The sequence below is a fragment of the Salvelinus alpinus genome, chromosome 1, assembly GCF_045679555.1.
Source record: "Salvelinus alpinus chromosome 1, SLU_Salpinus.1, whole genome shotgun sequence".
In the NCBI taxonomy this organism is placed as follows: Eukaryota; Metazoa; Chordata; class Actinopteri; order Salmoniformes; family Salmonidae; genus Salvelinus; species Salvelinus alpinus.
Genome location: NC_092086.1, coordinates 102039217 through 102060298, shown reverse-complemented (window position 1 = coordinate 102060298; position 21082 = coordinate 102039217). Strand labels below are relative to the sequence as shown.

Sequence of the window (21082 nt, the reverse complement as noted above, 5' to 3'; positions counted from 1 at the left end):
TTCTGTAGTTATTTAGTTGTTCTGTAGTTCTTTAGTTGGTCTGTAGTTCTGTAGTTCTTTAGATGTTATGTAGTTGTTTAGTTGTTCTGTAGTCTGTAGTTCTTTAGCTGTTTTGTAGTTCTTTGAAAAGCCACGTACTGTGCTTGCAAACTCCAAGCTGATGCCTGTACTATATTTATGCTTGTAACCACACACTTGATCTTAGACCTCAGGGAAGATTGCTGGCACATGGATGTCTATTGACAATAGCATACGATATTGTACTGCGTTAGACAACGCACAGCTTTTTCTGTACAGGCGTTCAATGTTGGTATTTTGGTTACCAGGTTACTGTAATCATTTAGACCAGTGGAAAGTAAGTCTAGGTGTGTTGTTGCTTTTTATTCATTCAACCTTTGGGAAAGAGGCTGAGAGGGAGTATACATTTGCTGACAATATCTGGCATATCAAATTAATTGAACTGACATTGAAGAATTCTAGTGCCAATAGAAAATAACAGGAGTATGACAAACAAGCAATGGTTCTAATATGTACTGGTTAAACAAAATCTCTTGAATACTGATGGCTTGAATCTCAATGGCATGGTCAGCCTCAGTAGCAATGATTAACAGTACAAGCACAATTAGCTTGGTCCTTAGTATGAGCCGGCTGCCATCTTGTGTTGTAACACTGTATTTTTAGGTTAAAATGTGGCCCATGCACCATGGACGTAACGCACCACAAAGGGGCAACAGTTCATTGGTGACGAACAGCTAATGTAGAGGCATGAAATGGTTGGATTAATATTACAGCTAGTATCATTGGATGTGTACATTTGTTAAATCCCTCATCTCCATGTGTAGAGAGTATCTTAGATGAATATAATGCCTTGGGATCAACAGTTCCTCTGCTGTCAGATCTGTCAGTTCCCCTTGCTGCATGCATATGTACTGACAGGCCCCATTAGTTTCAGAGCTTTATACTGTAATTGTGATTAAAGAAGTGTTGAATCAATTTTATATTTATTATAAAATAATAGTAGTTATATCCAACATAATACTGAATAACAAAGATTACAGACTGAATTATTTTATACACACTCATAAGCAAATGCCCGTAAGCATATACCCTCATAAACGAGGACAGACACGCGCAGGTTCATATGAACGAAACATATGACTATGACACACCTCCCTCGCCAGCCTCGTCTCACTCACAGGTAGCAGATTTGATAGTATGAATCTATTCATGTGGAGATTATCCAGCTGACCTTTTGTATAAGATGGTTAAGGAACCTTAATATAGCCGGGGTGGAAAGATTATTGCCATTTTATCATCAGGCTTGTCTTATTATCTCATAGACCCCCATACATCTCAATGATAGGACTGGACTGGGATGGCCTCCTTCATAGTGATCACCTGATCAGTTTTGCATGAGCAGATCCTGGTTCACCTTCAACACTATTAAGAGAAAAGCTTGCTGATGACAGTGGGATTGAACTCAGCCCTCCCTCCCCTGTTATTGCAGGTGTATCCTCTGTTCACAGCAGGACCTAACAAATGTGCCCTCTTTATTCAGGGTGTTTTGGGATAACATGGTGTGAATGTGTCCACTTTTTTATTTGCCAGTAATCAATAGATAATTGGTTTTGTCGTATTTTTGGAGACCATTGGTTTGAATACTGGGACTGGGGTAGAACCAGTACATCCCTAACCCAAGATGAGTGCGACAAAGGAAGATGTTGAAAAGTTCCTGGATGGAAACCCGGCTTTCGCCCAGGGCTACTTCAACAAGAAGCTCACACCAGGGGCCCTCTCTGTGATGGCGGGGATCTCGGAGTCCAAGGTGGATTTTGGGATGTTACAGGAGCTGAGCCAGATAGAGGAAGGCCAGATCCTTTTCGACCTGATCAAAGAAATGCAGGAGAATGTGAACATGGAGAAAGTGGTGTTCAAGATCCTGAAGAGGATCGTCGCCCTGATCCAAGCTGACCGCTGCAGCCTGTTCATGTACCGGGAGAGGAACGGCATCGCGGAGCTAGCCACGCGTCTTTTCAACATCACCACAGAGTCTGAGCTGGACGACTGTGTGGTGCACCCTGACCACGAGATAGTCTTCCCCCTGGACCTTGGGGTGGTGGGAAATGTGGCCCAGACCAAGAAACACATCAATTTGAAAGATGCCAATGAGGTAAGAGTCAGATTGTGGAAATGAAACATAAACGTACGCTGTGGTAGTGATTGGGACAGACAGACAGTGTCCCAGAGGTTAGGACATAAACATTGCGGTAATGATTGGAACAGACAGACAGTGTCCTAGAGAATAGGAGCCAGTGGTAGTGATGGGGACAGACAGACAGTGTCCCAGAGGTTAGGACATAAACATTGTGGTAGTGATTGGAACAGACAGACAGTGTCCCAGAGTCTAGGAGCCAGTGGCTTCAGTGTGATTGTGTCAATAACCTTTTCAGGGGCCTTGTCACACACTCCCACATTATAATATATTTTAGCTGTACCTACTGCCACAAATAACAAACAAATACAAAATAGATAGATGCATCAAGTTCATGTTCAGCCAGACAAACAAGTGAAAAAGTTATTTATTCCGTGACTATTTTAACATACACATAGTTTTCACATGTTATTCTTGTTAAAACATAGTGCCACATAAAGTAGTATGGCAACTATACTGTTCTGTGGGGAGCTTCTAAATGTATATCTGGAAACAATATAAATCCTCTCGACAGACATAATCCAGTTATTATATATCCCGTTACCCCCTGCTGTATCTGGGATTATGGCACCTGTCTTGGGGCGTTTACACTGGGGTCAGCATGAAGCTATTTATAAATTGATAAATGTATATTTCACATTGCCCAGATTTACATTCACTCTTGATATTGAAGTGTATTTCTTAACAGAATAGCTACATATATCCCTTTTATACATTGTCTTTTATCTTGAATTTGCCAGAGGTTAACATGTATTAATCTGTGGTCTATAATGATATGTAAACTGAAAAAGGCTCAATACCAAGCCCATGTATTGACTTATAGACCCATCTTAACACATCCATGTGTGATCTCTAATGTCAGTGATTTGTTTGGTTTTCTGCCATACAGAGCAGTCACTTCAGCTTGTTTGTTGATGACCTGACAGAGTACAAAACCAGGAACATATTAGCCTCGCCTATCATGAACGGAGAGGATGTGGTGGCTGTGATCATGGCCCTGAACAAGACCACTGGACCCCACTTCACCACTGAGGATGAGGATGTGAGTACTGAGGATTAAGTGAGTCTCTGAGAATATGATCCACACATCTCCATGTGTCAGCACGGAAATCCCACACAGTCACAATGGAAATACTATGATGAGGTCATTACTGGTCACCATAGCATCACCCACCCGTAGCACGCGCTCCAGCAGGTATATTTCACTGGTCACCCCCAAAGCCTAATCCTCCTTTGGCAGCCTTTCCTTCCAGTTCTCTGCTGCCAATGACTGGAACAAATTGCAAAAATCACTGAAGCTGGAGACTCATATCTCCCTCACTAACTTTAAGCATTAGCTGTCGGAGCAGCTCACAGATCACTACACCTGTACATAGCCCATCTGTAAATAGCCCATCCAACTACCTCATCCCCATATTGTTATTTATTTAATAATTTTTTTTTGCTCCTTTGCACCCCAGTATCTGCACACTCCAGTGTTAAATTGCTAAATTGTAATTACTTTGCCACTACGGCCTATTTATTGTCTTACCTCCCTAATCTTACCTCATTTGCACACACTGTATATAGATTTTTTCTATTGTGTCACTGACTGTACGTTTGTTTATTCCATGTGTAACTCTGTGCTGTTGTTTGTGTCGCGCTGCTATGCTTTATCTTGGCCAGGTCGCAGTTGTAAATGAGAACTTGTTCTCAACTGGCCTACCTGGTTAAATAAAGGTGAAATAAATTAAATAAATAAAAAATGACATGACGTTAGAGCCTGAATTAGTTGGGGATGGGAGGCAGGTAGCCTAGCGGTTAAGAGTGTTGGGCCAGTAACCGAAAGGCAAGGCACTGAACCCTAATTGCTCCTGTAAATTGCTCTGGATAAGAGCATCTGCTAAATGACTAAAAACAAAATGGTAATCAAGAGGCCTTCCCCAATCCCAAAGTTTGTTCACTGAAAGCATATGCAGCATACAAACACTGGATGCTGTTGTAGAACACAAACATATCCAACAAGGAACGCATACAAACTGTATTGCCTTTATGAAGAGGATGGTCACATTTACACCTGTTTCCACATACAGTACATGCGTTCATCCTTCTTGCCTTCCCTCTACCACCTTAATTACACATCAATGTATGTAATTCACTCTAAGAATAATTCAGAATTTCTGTCCCCCAGCTTTTTCTGAAGTATCTCAGAATAGCCTCTTTGAACCTGAAGATTTATCAGCTGAACTACCTGTACAACTGTGAGACTCGAAAAGGACAGGTGAGTCTGCTGTCTGCGCTGATATTCAGAGGAAGGAATAGTTGTCAATGACAATATGGTGCACACACAAAAAAAGGCTCTTAATTAGCTTTCACACATTTATGGATATAGCAACCAACTGGTTTTTAACTAATCCTTTGTGGTTGTTCATTTCTGTCGGGTATAGGTCCTGTTGTGGTCCGCCAACAAGGTGTTTGAGGAGCTGACAGACATTGAGAGACAGTTCCATAAAGCCCTGTATACAGTGCGGGCATACCTGAACTGTGACAGGTACTCTGTGGGCCTACTGGATATGACAAAGGAGAAGGTGATGCTCTGTCAGCATGTATCTGGGTCATTCTTCAATTGCGGTGACATTTCAGCATGGCATTTTGGAAAAAAATGACTTAATTTGTCTAAAATGTGTTTTGTTTAAATGTATTTGGGCACATCTTCCTATTCTAAATCAACTAATATGGCAGTTTAATGACTTTAATTTGTATAATTTGTATCATTATGATAACATTCTGCCACCAGTAGGAGTAGCAACACCATTGCAATGACACACTTTAAATAATTTAAGATTTACTTAAATGGTCACAGATGCTCAAATCGAAGGTCAATAACCCATTAAAAATAATTTATTCAAGTGATATAATTAATCATAAAGGACCCATAAGTTATTATGGGTCCTCTGGTAATACTGTAGCCTACATGACATATCTCATATGGCACTATACAGTATATTATTAATATGCTGTGTGTGACAATCCATCTGTGTCATTGCTTTGTTGCTATAGGAGTTCTTTGACATCTGGCCAGTGTTGATGGGAGATCAGCCCCCCTACGCTGGACCTCTTACTCCTGATGGCAGAGTAAGTGTTCATATCTATCTACTTATTACCACATGAACAGCTCTTTACCGTTTTGCATTTGTTCTGCAAATTCTCATTTGTGATTTTTTTGGGGATTATCTGTGATTCTAGGAAGTCATATTCTACAAAGTCATTGATTATATTTTGCATGGAAAAGAGGATATCAAAGTTATCGCGTATGTTTCTCTCACCTTTCTCTGAACATTTCTGTATAGTTGAAGTAGTTACAACCCTGTATGATACTGTATAGAGGAATAATCCATGTGTATTGTCTGACTGTCTCCTGTCAACAGGACTCCCACTCTAGAACACTGGGTGTTGTGTACTGGATTGCCCACATATGTGGCCGAAACTGGTCTTGTAAGTTCCCCCTTTTAACTAGCATTCCAGTAGCGTTTGAAATGCTTTCAGAATTTGGAATTGACTTAAAATGCGAGAACATTCAAATTGCCACGATTTGCATGTGTTGTTGATGCTGTACTGTTTATTATGAATATTTAGATATGTAACATCATGAATCCCACAACAGAGGAGATGTTCAAGTTTCAGGTACATTTTGCTTCATTATAAAATCAGGTATTCTTATATGTAGTTTTGACAAAAAGTTAAGCAACTTGCATAATTCCTGTTGAGCATTTACTTTGTGTCTTCCCATGATGCAGTCAGAGCCCTTGGATGACAGTGGTTGGACCATAAAGAATGTGCTGTCCATGCCAATTGTCAACATGATGGAAGAGATTGTGGGCGTGGCTACATTCTACAACAGGAAAGATGGGAAGCCGTTCGACCAGCAGGATGAGGAGCTAATGGAGGTACTTTACTATACTACAGCACTCAGCTGTTTTCTCAACTCCTTCTCTCTTCACAGAGAAGTGGTCAAGTAAACTCGACTCGAGAAAGCCTTCTTCTGCTCCTGCTTTGTGTAGACCACATTGACTTGAGTGAACTTACTCTAAATGATATTGTGACTGTCTGTCTCCCAATGTTTCAAATAAAATTTAATCAAAGTTTATTGGTCGCGTACAAAGATGTTATCGCAGGTGCAGCAAAATGCTTGTGTTTCTAGCTCCAACAGTTCAGTAATACCTAGCAATAAAAAAAATAACAATACACATATAATCCAGAAATATATTTTAATGAAGAGATATTAGAACGAGCAATGTCAGAGACCGGAATATATATATACAGTGACTTCAGAAAGTATTCAGACCCCTAAACTTTTTCAATATTTTGTTATTCAAAAATGGATGAAATAAAAAACATCCTCAGAAATCTACACACAATACAAAGACAAAGTGAAAACAGGTTTTCACAAATGTTTGCAAATGTATTAAAAACAGAAATACCTTATTTAAATAGGTATTCAGACCCTTTGCTTTGATACTCAGATGCAACCTGTATCCATTGATCATCCTTGAGAAGTTTCTACAATTTGATTGGAGTACACCTGTGGTATATTCAATTGATTGGACAGGATTGGAAAGGCACGCACCTGTCTATATAAAGGTCCCACAGTTGACTGTGCATGTCAGAGCAAAAACCAAGCCAGGTAGAAAGGAATTGTCCGTAGAGCTCAGAGACAGGATTGTATCAAGGCACAAATCTGGGGAAGGGTACCAAAACATTTCTGCAGCATTGAAGGTCCCCGAGAACACAGTGGACTCCATCATTCTTTTATATTTTACACCTTTCTCTCGCCAATTTCGTAGAATCCAATTGGTAGTTACAGTCTTGTCTCATCGCTGCAACTCCCGTACGGACTCAGGAGAGGTAAAGGTTGAGAGCCGTGTGTCCACCGAAACACAACCCAACCAAGCTGCACTGCTTCTTGACACAATGCCCGCTTAACCCGGAAGCCAGCCGCACCAATGTGTCAGAGGAAACACCGTACACATGGCAACCGTGTCAATCAATCTATCAAATGTATTTATAAAGCCCTTCTTACATCAGCTGATGTCACAAAGTGCTGTACAGAAACCCAGCCTAAAACCCCAAACAGCAAGCAATGCAGGTGTAGAAGCAAGGTGGCTAGGAAAAACTCCCTAGAAAGGCAAGAACCTAGGAAGAAACCTAGAGAGGAACCAGGCTATGACGGGTGGCCAGTCCTCTTCTGGCTGTGCCGGATTGAGAGTATAACAGAACATGGCCAAGATGTTCAAATGTTCATAGATGACCAGCAGGGTCAAATAATAATAATCACAGTAGTTGTCGAGGGTGCAACAGGTCAGCACCTCAGGAGTAAATGTCAGTTGGCATTTCATAGCCGATCATTCAGAGTATCTCTACCACTCCTGCTGTCTCTAGAGAGTTGAAAACAGCAGGTCTGGAACAGGTAGCACGTCCGGTGAACAGGTCAGGGTTCCATAGCCGCAGGCAGAACAGGTTGAAACTGGAGCAGCAGCACGGCCAGGTGGACTGGGGACAGCAAGGAGTCATCAGGCCAGGTAGTCCCGAGGCATGGTCCTAGGGCTCAGGTCCTCCGATAGAAAGAAAGAGAGAAAGAGAGAAAGAAAGAGAGAAAAAGAGAGAGAATTGGAGAGAGCATACTTAAATTCACACAGGACATTAGACAGGAGAAATACTCCAGATATAACAGACTGACCCTAGCCCCCCGACACATAAACTACTGCAGAATAAATACTGGAGGCTGAGAAAGGAGGGGTCGGGAGACACTGTGGCCCCGTCTGACAATATCCCCGGACAGGGCCAAACAGGCAGGATATAACCCCACCCACTTTGCCAAAGCACAGCCCCCACACCACTAGAAAGATATCTTCAACCACCAACTTAACATCCTCAGACAAGGCCGAGTATAACCCACGAAGATCTCCGCCACAGGGTGCGCCAACCTGGACAGGAAGATCACGTCAGTGACTCAACCCACTCAAGTGACGCACCCCTCCTAGGGACGGTACGGAAGAGCATCAGTAAGCCAATGACTCAGCCTCTGTAATAGGGTTAGAGGCAGAGAATCCTAGTGGAGAGAGGGGAACCAGCCAGGCAGAGACAGCAAGGGCCGTTCGTTGCTCCAGTGCCTTTCCGACCAAATCGGAAAGATAGGTAGGAGCAAGCCCATGTAATGCTTTGTTGGTTAGCAGTAAAACCTTGAAATCAGCCCTTGCCTTAACAGGAAGCCAGTGTAGAGAGGCTAGCACTGGAGTAATATGATCACATTTTTTGGTTCTAGTCAAGATTCTATCAGCCGTGTTTAGCACTAACTGAAGTTTATTTAGTGATTTATCCGGGTAGCCGGAAAGTAGAGCATTGCAGTAGTCTAACCTAGAAGTGACAAAAGCATGGATAAATTTTTCTGCATCATTTTTGGACAGAACGTTTCTGATTTTTGTAATGTTACGTAGATGGAAAAAAGCTGTCCTTGAAACAGTCTTGATATGTTCGTCAAAAGAGAGATCAGGGTCCAGAGTAACGCCAAGGTCCTTCACAGTTTTATTTGAGACGACTGTACAACCATCAAGATTAATTGTCAGATTCAACAGAACATCTCTTTGTTTCTTGGGACCTAGAACAAGCATCTCTGTTTTGTCCGAGTTTTGTCCGAGACTGAAACACAGGCTTCCAGGGAGGGCAATTTTGGGGCTTCACCATGTTTCATCGAAATGTACAGCTGTGTGTCATCCGCATAGCAGTGAAAGTTAACATTATGTTTCCGAATGACATCACCAAGAGGTAAAATATATAGTGAAAACAATAATGGTCCTAAAACGAAGCCTTGAGGAACACCGAAATTTACAGTTGATTTGTCAGAGGACAAACCATCCACAGAGAAAAAAAATTATCTTTCCGACAGATAAAATCTAAACCAGGTCAGAACTTGTCCATGTAGACCAATGTAGGTTTCCAATCTCTCCAAAAGATTGTGGTGATCGATGTATCTAAAGCAGAACTAAGGTCTAGGAGCACGAGGACAGATGCAGATCCTCGGTCTGACGCCATTAAAAGGTAATTTACCACCTTCACAAGTGCAGTCTCAGTGCTATGATGGGGTCTAAAACCAGACTGAAGCGTTTCGTATACATTTTTTGTCTTCAGGAAGGCGCAACAGCTTTTGCGCAACAGCTTTTCCTAAAATGTCAGCATGCACTGCGCCCAGCCTGCCACAGGAGTCACTAGGGAGCGATGGGACAAGGACATCCCTGCCGGCCAAACCCTCCCGTAACCCGCACAACGCTGGGCCAATTGTGCGCCACCTCATGGGACTCCCGGGCGCGGCCGGGTGCGACAGAGCCTGGAATTGAACCAAGAATCTGTAGTGGCACAGCTAGCATTGCGATGCAGTGCCTTGGACCAGGGCTCCATCATTCTTAAATGGAAGAACTTTGGAACCACCAAGACTCTTCCTAGAGCTGGCCGCCCAACTGAGCAATCGGGGGAGAATGGCCTTGGTCAGGGAGGTGACCAAGAACCCGATGGTCACTCTGACAGAGCTCTAGAATTACTTTGTGGAGATGGGAGTACCTTCCAGAAGGACAACCATCTCTGCAGCACTACACCAATCAGGCCTTTATGGTAGAGTGGCCAGACAGAAGCCACTCTTCAGTAAAAGGCACATGACAGCCTGCTTGGAGTTTGCCAAAAGGCACCTAAAGACTCTCAGACCATGAGAAACAAGATTCTCCGGTCTGATGAAACCAATATTGAACTCTTTGGCCTGAATGCCAAGCGCCACGTCTGGAGGAAACCTGGCACCATCCCTACAGTGAAGCATGATGGTGGTGGCAGCATCATGCTGTGGGGATTTTTTCAGCAGCAGGGAAAGGGAGACTAGTCAGGATCGAGGCAAAGATGAACGGCGCAAGTACAGAGAGATCCTTGATGAAACACCGGCCTCAACGTCAACAGTGAAGAGGCGACTCCGGGATGCTGGCCTTCTAGGCAGAGTTCCAAAGAAAAACCCATATCTCAGACTGGCCAATAAAAAGAAAAAATTAAGATGGGCAAAAGAACACAGACACTGGACAGAGGAACTCTGCCTGGATGGCCAGAATCCCGGAGTCGCCTCTTCACTGTTGACGTTGAGACTGGTGTTTTGCGGGTACTATTTAATGAAGCTACCAGTTGAGGACTTGTGAGGCATCTGTTTCTCAAACTAGACACTAATGTACTTGTCCTCTTGCTCAGTTGTGCACAGGGCCTCCCACTCCTCTTTCTATTCTGGTTAGAAACAGTTTGCGCTGTTCTGTGAAGGGAGTAGTACACAGCGTTGTACGAGATCTTCAGTTTCTTGGCAATTTCTCGCATGGAATAGCCTTCATTTCTCAGAACAAGAATAGACTGACGAGTTACTGAAGAAAAGCCTTTGTTTCTGGCCATTTTGAGCCTGTAATTGAACCCACAAATGCTGCTGCTCCAGATACTCAACCAGTCTAAAGAAGGACCGTTTTATTGCTTCTTTAATCAGAACAACAGTTTTCAGCTGTGCTAACATAATTGCAAAAGGGTTTTCTAATGATCAATTAGCCTTTTAAAATTATAAAGTTGGATTAGCTAACATAACGTGCCATTGGAACACAGGAGTGATGGTTGCTGATAATGGGCCTCTGCATGCCTATGTAGATATTCCATTAAAAATCAGCTGTTTCCAGCTAGAATAGACATTTACAACATTAACAATGTCTACACTGTATTTCTGATCAATTTGATGTTATTTTAAAGGACAAAAAATGTGCTTTTCTTTCAAAAACAAGGACATTTCTCAGTGACCCCAAACTTTTGAACGGTAGCGTGTATATATATATGGGTAAAATGGGTAAAACAGTATGTAAACATCAATAAAGTGACCAGTTATCAATGTAAATTGGACAGCAGTCTCAAAGGTTAAAGGTAGAGTACTGGGTGGTAGCCGGCTAGAACAGTGACTGAAGTTCAGGGCAGAGTGAATTCCAATAATGTATATTTTATTTGTATTATTAGCATGGTCTGGAGATAGAAGCTGTTTCTCAGTCTCAGCTTTGTTGCACCTGTACTGTCTCCGCCTTCTAGATGGTAGCGCGGTGAACAAGCCGTGGCTCGGGTGGCTGAGGTCCTTGATGATATTCTTAGTGTTCCTGTGACACCGGGTGCTGTAGATATCCTGCAGGGTAGGCAGTGATGTGATGGGCAGATTGCAGCACCCTCTGGAGAGCCCTGCGGTTGTGAGAAGTGCAATTGCCATACCAGGCGGGTGGTACAGGCCTACAATGCTCTCAGTGGTGCATCTGTAGAAGTTTGTAAGGGTCTTAGGGGCCAAGCCGAATTTCGTCAGCCTCCTGAGGTTAAAAAGGCGCTGTTGCACCATCTTCATCTTGTTGTCTGTGTGAAGGGACCCTTTCAGTATTGTGCATGCTGAGGAACTTGAAGCTTTTGACCCTCTGCACTACGGCCCCGTCAATGTGGAATGGGGGTGTGCTCTCTCTGCTGTCTCCTGTAGTCCACGATCATCTCCTTCATTTTGTTGATTTAGAGGGAGTCATTGGTGAACATGGAGTACAGGAGAGTGCTGAGAACGCTCCCCTGTGGGGCCCACGTATTGAGGACCAGTGTGGTGGAGGTGTTGTTGCCCACCTTCCCCACTTGTCTTCTTCAGGACTTTCAAGTCTTCACCAAGTTTCACCATGTTGGCTACTGAATAAACCTACTCTGAATGACATTGTTTCTGTCTGTCTCCCCAGGCTATGACTAACTTCCTGGGCTGGTCCCACCTCAACACAGACACTAATGACAGGATGAAAATGATGGAGAACCGGAAAGACATAGCCCAGGACATGGTTCTCTACCACGTCAAGTGCCGTGATGACGAAATACAGAAAATCCTGGTGAAGACTTGCTCAAAGATATTGTACACACCAAAGATCTAACCCCCTTTATATGAGAAGTATTGTTTTAATGTTTGACACTCATTGTTGTTTCATGTATGTTAGAAAACCAGGCAGTATTTCGACAGAGAGCCCTGTGACTGTGAAGAGGATGAGTTTCTGCAGATTCTGGTATTACCACGTTATATTTGTAGAATAACAGTTTGGTCATCATCTGGTTCCAGATTAACTGGAACAGTAGGCCTGTATTTGAAACCTCTACATTCATATGGCCGTATGTTTAGTTTGCTGTTAATAATGCCATAATAATCATGCATTATAACATAGAAAAAAGAACTACCCGGCCCCAAGAAGTTTGAGATCTACGAGTTTGGGTTCTCTGACTTTGACTGCACAGAGCTGGAGCTGGTGATGTGTGGGATTCAGATGTACTATGAGGTCGGAGTGGTCAAGAAGTTCCAGGTTCCACAGGAGGTGACGTTACTGTACAATCATGATCTGTACTGCAACATCTTTCAATGCTGGGGAAGTGTCAATTTGAGCAAATACTCTGAATATACTGTATATATGAACATGTAGGTATGCTGTTTGCCATTAGTTAATTTATTGGTCTCCCATAATATCTGTTTATGTTCTAATGCTCTACTTCCAAATGCCATGAAAACCATCAGGCATCTTTATTTATTTCAACAGGTTCTGGTGCGCTTCCTGTTCTCTATCAGCAAAGGCTACAGGAAAATCACCTATCACAACTGGCGCCACGGTTTCAATGTTGGGCAGACTATGTTCACACTGTTGACGGTAGGGGTGCTTAAGCCTCAGTAGTAATGTACTTTATTTTGTCTCACAGAAAATAAAAGGCATATTTTCTTACAGATATCCTAATTTGACCAGTTTCTCACAGCAGGAACATAATCCTGCAGCAACATGAAATGTGAATTATAATTAATGGAATTTTATGTTGGGGTTGATATGCTTTTTGTTAGAATAAATCAAGTCTGACATTTTAAAATGGGTATTACGAACTTTAGAAGCCTTTTTAAACATCAAATATACTACAATTGGCATTTTCTGCTGCACAGGAATATTCTCTGCGACAACCATCTGTATTTGCCCAAAAACTTAACTGAAAGACATATTTAAAAGACATCTCTAATTCTGAATGTCAAACTGCTGTGTTTTTTTGTGTCAGACAGGGAACCTGAAAAGATACTACACAGATCTGGAGGTGATGGCCATGATCACATCTGCTTTTCTCCATGATATCGACCACAGGGGGACAAACAACCTCTTCCAGGTGAAGTGAGTACTCCTGGGAATCTCTGCTCTCTGAGAGTTGGTACAACCAGCCCTTCATATATCTCTTCTTTTACTATCTCTCTCATCGCAACTATAAATGTAGAGAAGCACTTGGATTAGCTTTGTGTGATGAATGGCTTATGACGAGCTCCCTGTACAGTGAGTAGTCTGGTTCCTCCTCATCGACAGATCTGGTAACCCGCTAGCCAAGCTTCATGGCTCGTCTGTCCTGGAGAGGCATCATCTAGAATTTAGCAAGTTCCTTCTGGCAGACGAGGTACGTTAGGCTTTTATTTCTCAACTACTGCAGTAGCACCTTTGATGTCAATTATTTATTTATTGGTACTCTTTGCTTCCATGTTGATCACATGATGCTTTCGTCAGTCCTTGAATATCTACCAGAACCTCAACAGAAGACAGAACGAGCATGCAATCCACCTCCTGGACATTGCCATCATTGCAACAGACTTGCAACTCTATTTCAAGTGAGTAATAGCCTTTTATTTGTCACATGCTTCGTAAACAACAGGTGTAGACTAGTGAAATGCTTACTTACGGCTCTTTTTCCAACAATGCAGAGGTAAAGATAAAAACACACTGAACAAAAATATAAACTAAACATTAAACAATTTCAAATATTTTACTGAGTTACAATTCCTACAATTCCTATAAGGAAATCAGCACTAATCTAAGGATTTCACATGACTGGGAATACAGTGTTGGTCACAGATACCTTAAAAAAGGTAGGGGCGTGGATCAGACCACCATTTTCCTCATGCAGCGTAACACATGTCCTTCGCATATAAATTATCAGGCTGCTGATTGTGGCTTGTGGAATGTTGTCCCAATCCTCTTCAATGGCTGTGCGAAGTTGCTGGATGTTGACGGGAACTCGAACACACTGTAGTACACGTCATTAAAGAGCATCCCAAACATGCTCAATGGGTAATATGTCTGGTGAGTATGCAGGCCATGGAAGAACTGTGACATTTTCAGCTTCCAGGAATTGTGTACAGATCCTTGCGACATGGGGCTGTGCATTATCATGCTGAAACATGAGGTGATGGCGGTGGATGAATGACACGATAAAATGCAATTGTGTTAGTGGGCCATAGCTTATGCCTGCCCATACCATAACACCACCACCACCATGGGGCACTCTGTTCACAACCTTGACATCAGCAAACCGCTCATCCACACGACACCATACACGCTGCCATCGGCCCGGTAGTTGAAACCCGGGATTCATCTAGTAAGAGCACATTTCTCCAGCGTGCCAGTGGCCATCGAAGGTGAGCATTTTCCGACGCCTAACTGCAGTCAGGTCAAGACCCTGGTGAGGACAATGAGCATACAGATGAGCTTCCCTGAGATGGTTTCTGACAGTTTGTGCAGAAATTCTTTGGTTGTGCAAATCTACAGTTTCATCAGCTGTCCAGGTGGCTGGTCTCAGACAATCCCGCAGGTGAAGAAGCCGGATGTGGAGGTCCTGGGTTGGCGTGGTTACACATGGTCTGCGGTTGTGAGGCCAGCTAGACATACTGCCAAATTCTCTAAAATGACATTGGAGGCGACTTATGGTAGAGAAATGAACAGTCAATTTTCTGGCAACAGCTTGGGTGGACATTCCTGTAGTAGGCATGCCAACTGCACGCTCCTTCAAAACTTGAGACATATTTGGCATTGTGTTGTGTGACAAAACTGCACATTTTAGAGTGGCCTTTTACTGTCCCCAGCACAAGGTGCACACATATTCTTTAATCAGCTTCTTGATATGCCACACCTGTCAGGTGGATGGATTATCTAGGCAAAGGAGAAATGCTCACTAACAGGGATGTAAACAAATTTGTTAAAGCATTTTTAGAGAAATAAGCTTTTTGTGCTTATGGTAAATGTCTGTGATCTTTTATTTCAATTTATGAAACATGGGACCAACACTTTACATGTTTCGTTTATATTTTGGTTCAGTATATATTTTTAGTCCAGCAAATTCACCCAAATCTATCTGGACATGAATAATACACTGAGTACACCCAACAGTGGTACACCTACCTTATATTAGGTTGAATATGAAACATGGGACCAACACATTCTTCCTTCAGCTGTTCAGTGTAATAATAGAAACAGTGACATGAGGAATAGATACACAGTGAATAACAATAACGAGTAAAAATAGCGTGGCTATACAGTATACAAGTAGTACCGAGACAGTGTGCAGGGTTCAAGGTAATTGAGGTACACACACGTAGGGGTTAAATAAACGTTAAATAAAAACAATTTAAAAAAGGGGTAAAGTGCCGAGGCAACAGAATAGATCATAGACAGTAGCAGCAGCGCATGTGATGAGTGTGAAAGTGTGTGTGTGTGTGTAGTCAGTATGCATGTGTGCATGTGTTATGTGGACGTACATTTGAAGTCGGAAGTTTACATACACTTAGGTTGGAGTCATTAAAACTCGTTATTCAACCACTCCACAAATTTATTTTTAAACAAACTATAGTTTTGGCAAGTCGGTTAGGACATCTACTTTGTGCATGACACAAGTAATTTTTACAACAATTGTTTACAGACAGATTATTTCACTTATAATTCACTGTATCACAATTCCAGTGGGTCAGAAGATTACATACACTAAGTTGACTGAGCCTTTAAACAGCTTGGAAAATTCCAGAAAATAATGTCATGGCTTTAGAAGCTTCTGATAGGCTAATTGACATAATTTGAGTCAATTGAAGGTGTACCTGTGAATGTATTTCAAGGCCTACCTTCAAACTCAGTGCCTCTTTGCTTGACATCATGGGAAAATAAAAATAAATCAGCCAAGACCTCAGAAAAACAATTGTAGACCTCCACAAGTCTGGGTCATCCTTGGGAGCAGCCGTCATAGACGTCATACCGCTCAGGAAGGAGACGCGTTCTGTCTCCTAGAGATGAACGTACTTTGGTGCGAAAAGTGCAAATCAATCCCAGAACAGCAGCAAAGGACCTTGTGAAGATGCTGGAGGAAACCGGTACAAAAGTATCTATATCCACAGTAAAACAAGTCCTATATCGACATAACCTGAAAGGCCGCTAGGCAAGGAAGAAGCCAATGCTCTAAAACCGCCATAAAAAAGCCAGACTACGTTTTGCAACTGCACATGGGGACAAAGATTGTACTTTTTGGAGAAATGTCCTCCGGTCTGATGAAACAAAAATAGAACTGTTTGGCCATAATGACCATCGTTATGTTTGGAGGAAAAAGAGGGAGGCTTGCAAGCCGAAGAACACCATCCAAACCGTGAAGCACAGGGGTGGTAGCATCATGTTGTGGGGGTGCTTTGCTGCACGATATTGAAGAAACATCTCAAGACATCAGTCAGGAAGTTAAAGCTTGTTGAAAAATGGGTCTTTCAAATGGACAATGACCCCAAGCATACTTCCAAAGCTGTTGTAAAATGGCTTAAGGACAACAAAGTGAAGGTATTGGAGTGGCCATCACAAACCCCTGACCCAAATCTTATAGAAAATGTGTGGGCAGAACTGAAAAAGCGTGTGCAAGCAAGGAGGCCTACAAACCTGACTCAGTTACACCAGCTCTGTCAGGAGGAATGGGCCAAAATTCACCGAACTTATTGTGGGAAGCTTGTGAAAGGCTACCCAAAACATTTGACACAAGTTAAACAATTTAAAGGCAATGCTACCAAATATTAATTGAGTGGCCACTTCTGATCCACTGGGAATGTGATTAAATAAATAAAAGATGAAATAAATAATTATCTCTACTAATTCTCTCTAATCTCTCTATTCTGACATTTCATATTCTGAAAATAAAGTGGTGATCCTAACTGACCTAAGACAATGAATTTTTACTCTGATTAAATGTCAGGAATTGTCTAAACTGAGTTTAAATATATTTGGCTAAGGTGTATAAACTTCTGACTTCAACTGTACATGTAATTGTGTGTACTGTATGTGTGTGTGTGTTGGGGTGTCAGTATAAGTATGTGTGAGTGTGTGGGTAGTGTCCAGTGTGTTTGCTTGAGAGTACAGGAGTGTTAATGCAAAAAAAGTGTATGTAATTAACTGCAATACGTTTTCTATGCACTATAGAAATCTTAGGAAGAATGTATTGTTGTCAATGTGGACTCTTTCTCTGCATATTGAAGCACTGTTAATCCAAATATTTGTTTTTCACAGATTTAGCTGCAACGTTCATGCCTACTTAGCCCTGTAAAGTTGCAGAAACAAGATTTCACAATGCACAGCTTATAACTTTAACAGAATGTATAAATCTTTGTTTGGATATTTTCCAATGTCACCAGGAAGCGAACAATGTTCCAGAAGATTGTTGACCTATCAAAGACCTACGAAGATGAGAAGAAGTGGGTGGACTGGATGTCACTGGAGACGACCAGGAAAGAGATTGTTTTGTGAGTGCAGTTCATGGTAGGGGGAGGATTGTAGTGATAGTGGAATATGTAACATGCACATTGGATCTTATCTTAGCACTTCTACTTTGTTCTGAACCTTCAATAATTCCCCTCAAAGGGCCATGATGATGACAGCATGTGACCTGTCAGCCATCACTAAACCATGGGAGGTGCAAAGCAAGGTGAGGAGATCCTCAGATTATAGCCTAATTATATACCTTGAAGACATTTTAGCAGAAGCTTTTGTGCTTCTGTAAATCAATAAAGATGTCCAACATAGTGAAATACTTGGGACTGTCTGGCTTCATCCAGGTGGCGCTGTTTGAAGCAGCTGAGTTCTGGGAGCAGGGTGACTTGGAAAGGGAAGTTCTTGAAAAACAACCCATTGTGAGTATATCCGTTGTGTGTGTGTGTGTGTGTGTGTGTGTTGTGCGTTTAATCATGTTTTTCTCCCTCCTTTCCTCCAGACCATGATGGACAGAAACTGCGCTGGCCAACTGCCCAAACTGCAATGTGGTTTCATTGACTTTGTCTGCACATTCATCTACAAGGTACAGTATGTACTACCACTTTTTCAGACTAGCTACATCTCTCAGCTTCACATCTATTGCTAAGCACAAAGTAAACCATGAATCATACCTTTCTATTGGATGTATAGAATAACCAAATGCACAACTGTCATTCAAACAAGCATTATTTCATTAGCTGGCTTGACTGTCAGAAATAGAGCTCGCTAGTTTATGTTTCGTTTATTTTTCCATCAGGAATTGTCCCGCTTCCATCCGGCCATCCAGCCGATGTATGATGGCCTCCTGAACAACAGGAAGGAGTGGAAGGCCAAGCAGGAAGAGTACGAGGCCAAGCAGGCCATCCTGGAAGCACAGTCAGGTCAGAGTGGAGGATATATTGCATTATTGCTCTGTAGTTTAGAGAGCATTTTGTCTGCAGTAAAAGTAACACAGATGATCCTTAACACGTACTTTATTTTCTATTCTTGTAATGTACAGGGTCCAAGACGTGCTCAGTGTGCTAGAGCCCGTTTTGGAGGTAGATCACTCCAGGATACATCACAGCCACACAGTCTTGCTGCCGGCCCGGGGCAGTGCCAGCCTCACCTCAGAGCAGCTGTGGAAAGACAGCCTGCACTCACAGCATCAGAGCCTTGGAGAAGAGCCAGAGGGACTTTTTAGCAGTCACGCAGAAAAGCCGTTGGACCTGCTGGTTACAGACCCATGTTGGCACATTATGGACACAACAGTCAAGTTTCCTCCTTCAGTTGAAGGGTAGTTGTCATTAGTTGCATTGGCAAATGCACATTTTAGATGTTACCCCTGTCAATATGTTTCACGACCTTCGGAGGAATCCTGCACGTTCTGATAGCAAGTAGACGTGTGGAGAGTATGCGTCTTATTGTTTTTGTTTTTTTGTACCACTTTGAACTTTTTAAACGTATGTACACTAAGTTCCTGAAGGTCTTTATCAACCAATTTAAGGAACAGGAAATCACTAAATTCTGAAATATTTGTTTCTAAACATATGTGGAATGTCCTATGAATATAACATTAATATGCATTGCTTCTCATTCAATCATTTTTATACAGAATACTGTTAAATAATAAATACTTTCTAACAGTATTCTGTATTTAAAAGAAAATGTATTTTACCTTTATTTAACTAAGCAAGTCAGTTAAGAACAAATTCTTATTTTCAATGACGGCCGAGGAACAGTGGGTTAACTGCCTTATTCAGGGGCAGTTATTATACAAAATGTTGGTGGATTCATCAAGAATCCAATATTACATCAACAGTGTAATTACCGTGACATACGTTGTTCTTCATACCTTCCAGTCAGTCATCAATTACATGAGAGAATGTGTTTACCCTAATGGTAATCAAAGGTAGATTATGCAGTAGTAAGGTTAGCGTCCACATACGCCATGGCGGTAGCTACACGAGCGGTTAGATCGTTGGGCCAGTAACCGAAAGGTCGCTAGTTCGAACTCCTGAGCAGACAAGGTGAAACATCTGTCTGTGCCCTTGAGCAAGGCACTTAACCCTAATTGCTCCAGGTTCACCATTGATAATGGCAAACTCTGGCCATGACCCCATTCTCTGAGGGGGTTGGGATATGCAAAAAACACATTTCCAATTCACATGAGTATTAATACACACTTGTACATGTGTGAAATAGGACAAAAAAAGCACCCACAGTATTTATGTATGTTTTATGATTTCACTCCATTACAGGGTAATGTTACCCCTTGTTGCGGGTTGCTATGTGATAGTTTTGCTGTCAACTAATTGTTACTGTATTGTCCCGTGCTGTTTAAGTACAGCAAGGTAAATATTATAGAAAGACTGAAGTCAAGACAGTCGAGATTCTCTGTGTGTGTACATTTAAAATGTATTGTACTGAAATAGGAGAGTTGACATTTTCAGGAAGGTCTGTTCCAGTCCCTGGCTACCAACACTGAACTAGTAATGCTTCATTTTGAAAAAACAATAATTCTCAATATGTAACTGTTCACTGTTTATTTTAGAATATTTGAATAAGACATACTTTTAAGGTAAAAACAAGATACAATATGTCTCAAATGACGTGTGTGTATGATTTATAACAATATGGATGGACTTCCAAATGGTCCACTGAGGATAATGGTCCAAGTCCCATCCCTCAGTAGAGTTATTGAAGCCAGTGGCCTTGATTCTGATACGAGCCGACTCAGTGGATCCATAGAATCTCCTAGTACTCGTTATGAACAAAGAATAATCATGTTCTTATAGCAGCCCCACTCTCTATGGGGTATCTATGCTTTGATAGATGTAATCATTTGTAAATAGTCTCCTGCTGTAAATATATTTAAATTATAGTTTATTTTTTCAGATGATTAATAGTTAATACATAGATTCTCTATGAACGACAGTGCAACATTACTGTTATGCTCTGTGCCGACATTAAACTAAATATCAAGTACCCATTTATTAGAATTATTTTTGCTTAATCTTTCCAATATCATACCATTAAAAATTGCAACTAACATTTTATTCCCCAATTTGCTGTTACAAATATTTGCATGTAAATATGACCAGAATTCTGAAGCTCTGTATGTGCTATCTACAATTACCAATATAAAGCAAATTAATTTTTAAAGGATACATTTTGTCTAATGGTATCTTGTTAGTTTCATATAACAGGAAACCTAATTTGTAAAATATCCTATTGTTTGTATGCA

At 41.7% G+C, this 21082-nt stretch overlaps 1 protein-coding gene across 1 annotated transcript; it reads left to right on the top strand.

Annotated features, from left to right (window-relative positions):
* The first annotated feature begins 1699 nt into the window (after positions 1 to 1699).
* LOC139553163 (rod cGMP-specific 3',5'-cyclic phosphodiesterase subunit beta-like) lies at positions 1700 to 20437 on the top strand. Its single transcript, XM_071365212.1, has 22 exons — positions 1700 to 2170; positions 3102 to 3254; positions 4383 to 4472; positions 4639 to 4779; positions 5252 to 5326; positions 5438 to 5502; positions 5620 to 5686; positions 5828 to 5875; positions 5989 to 6138; positions 11995 to 12138; positions 12244 to 12309; positions 12466 to 12612; positions 12832 to 12939; positions 13331 to 13440; positions 13627 to 13714; positions 13822 to 13922; positions 17742 to 17849; positions 17968 to 18031; positions 18162 to 18236; positions 18317 to 18400; positions 18614 to 18737; positions 18857 to 20437. Exons 1-22 carry the CDS (start codon positions 1700 to 1702, stop codon positions 18880 to 18882), a joined length of 2505 nt encoding a protein of 834 aa, XP_071221313.1. The 3' UTR covers positions 18883 to 20437.
* The last annotated feature ends 645 nt before the right edge of the window (positions 20438 to 21082 follow it).

What these genes read in the sequence shown, in the direction of transcription:
- LOC139553163 (XM_071365212.1), top strand. Translation starts at nt 1,700, where the DNA reads ATGAGTGCGACAAAGGAAGATGTTGAAAAGTTCCTGGATGGAAACCCG. An exon ending in ACCAGGAAAGAGATTGTTTT is followed by an intron (nt 17,850 to 17,967) that starts GTGAGTGCAGTT and finishes TTCCCCTCAAAG; the next exon opens with GGCCATGATGATGACAGCAT. An exon ending in TCTGCACATTCATCTACAAG is followed by an intron (nt 18,401 to 18,613) that starts GTACAGTATGTA and finishes TTTTTCCATCAG; the next exon opens with GAATTGTCCCGCTTCCATCC.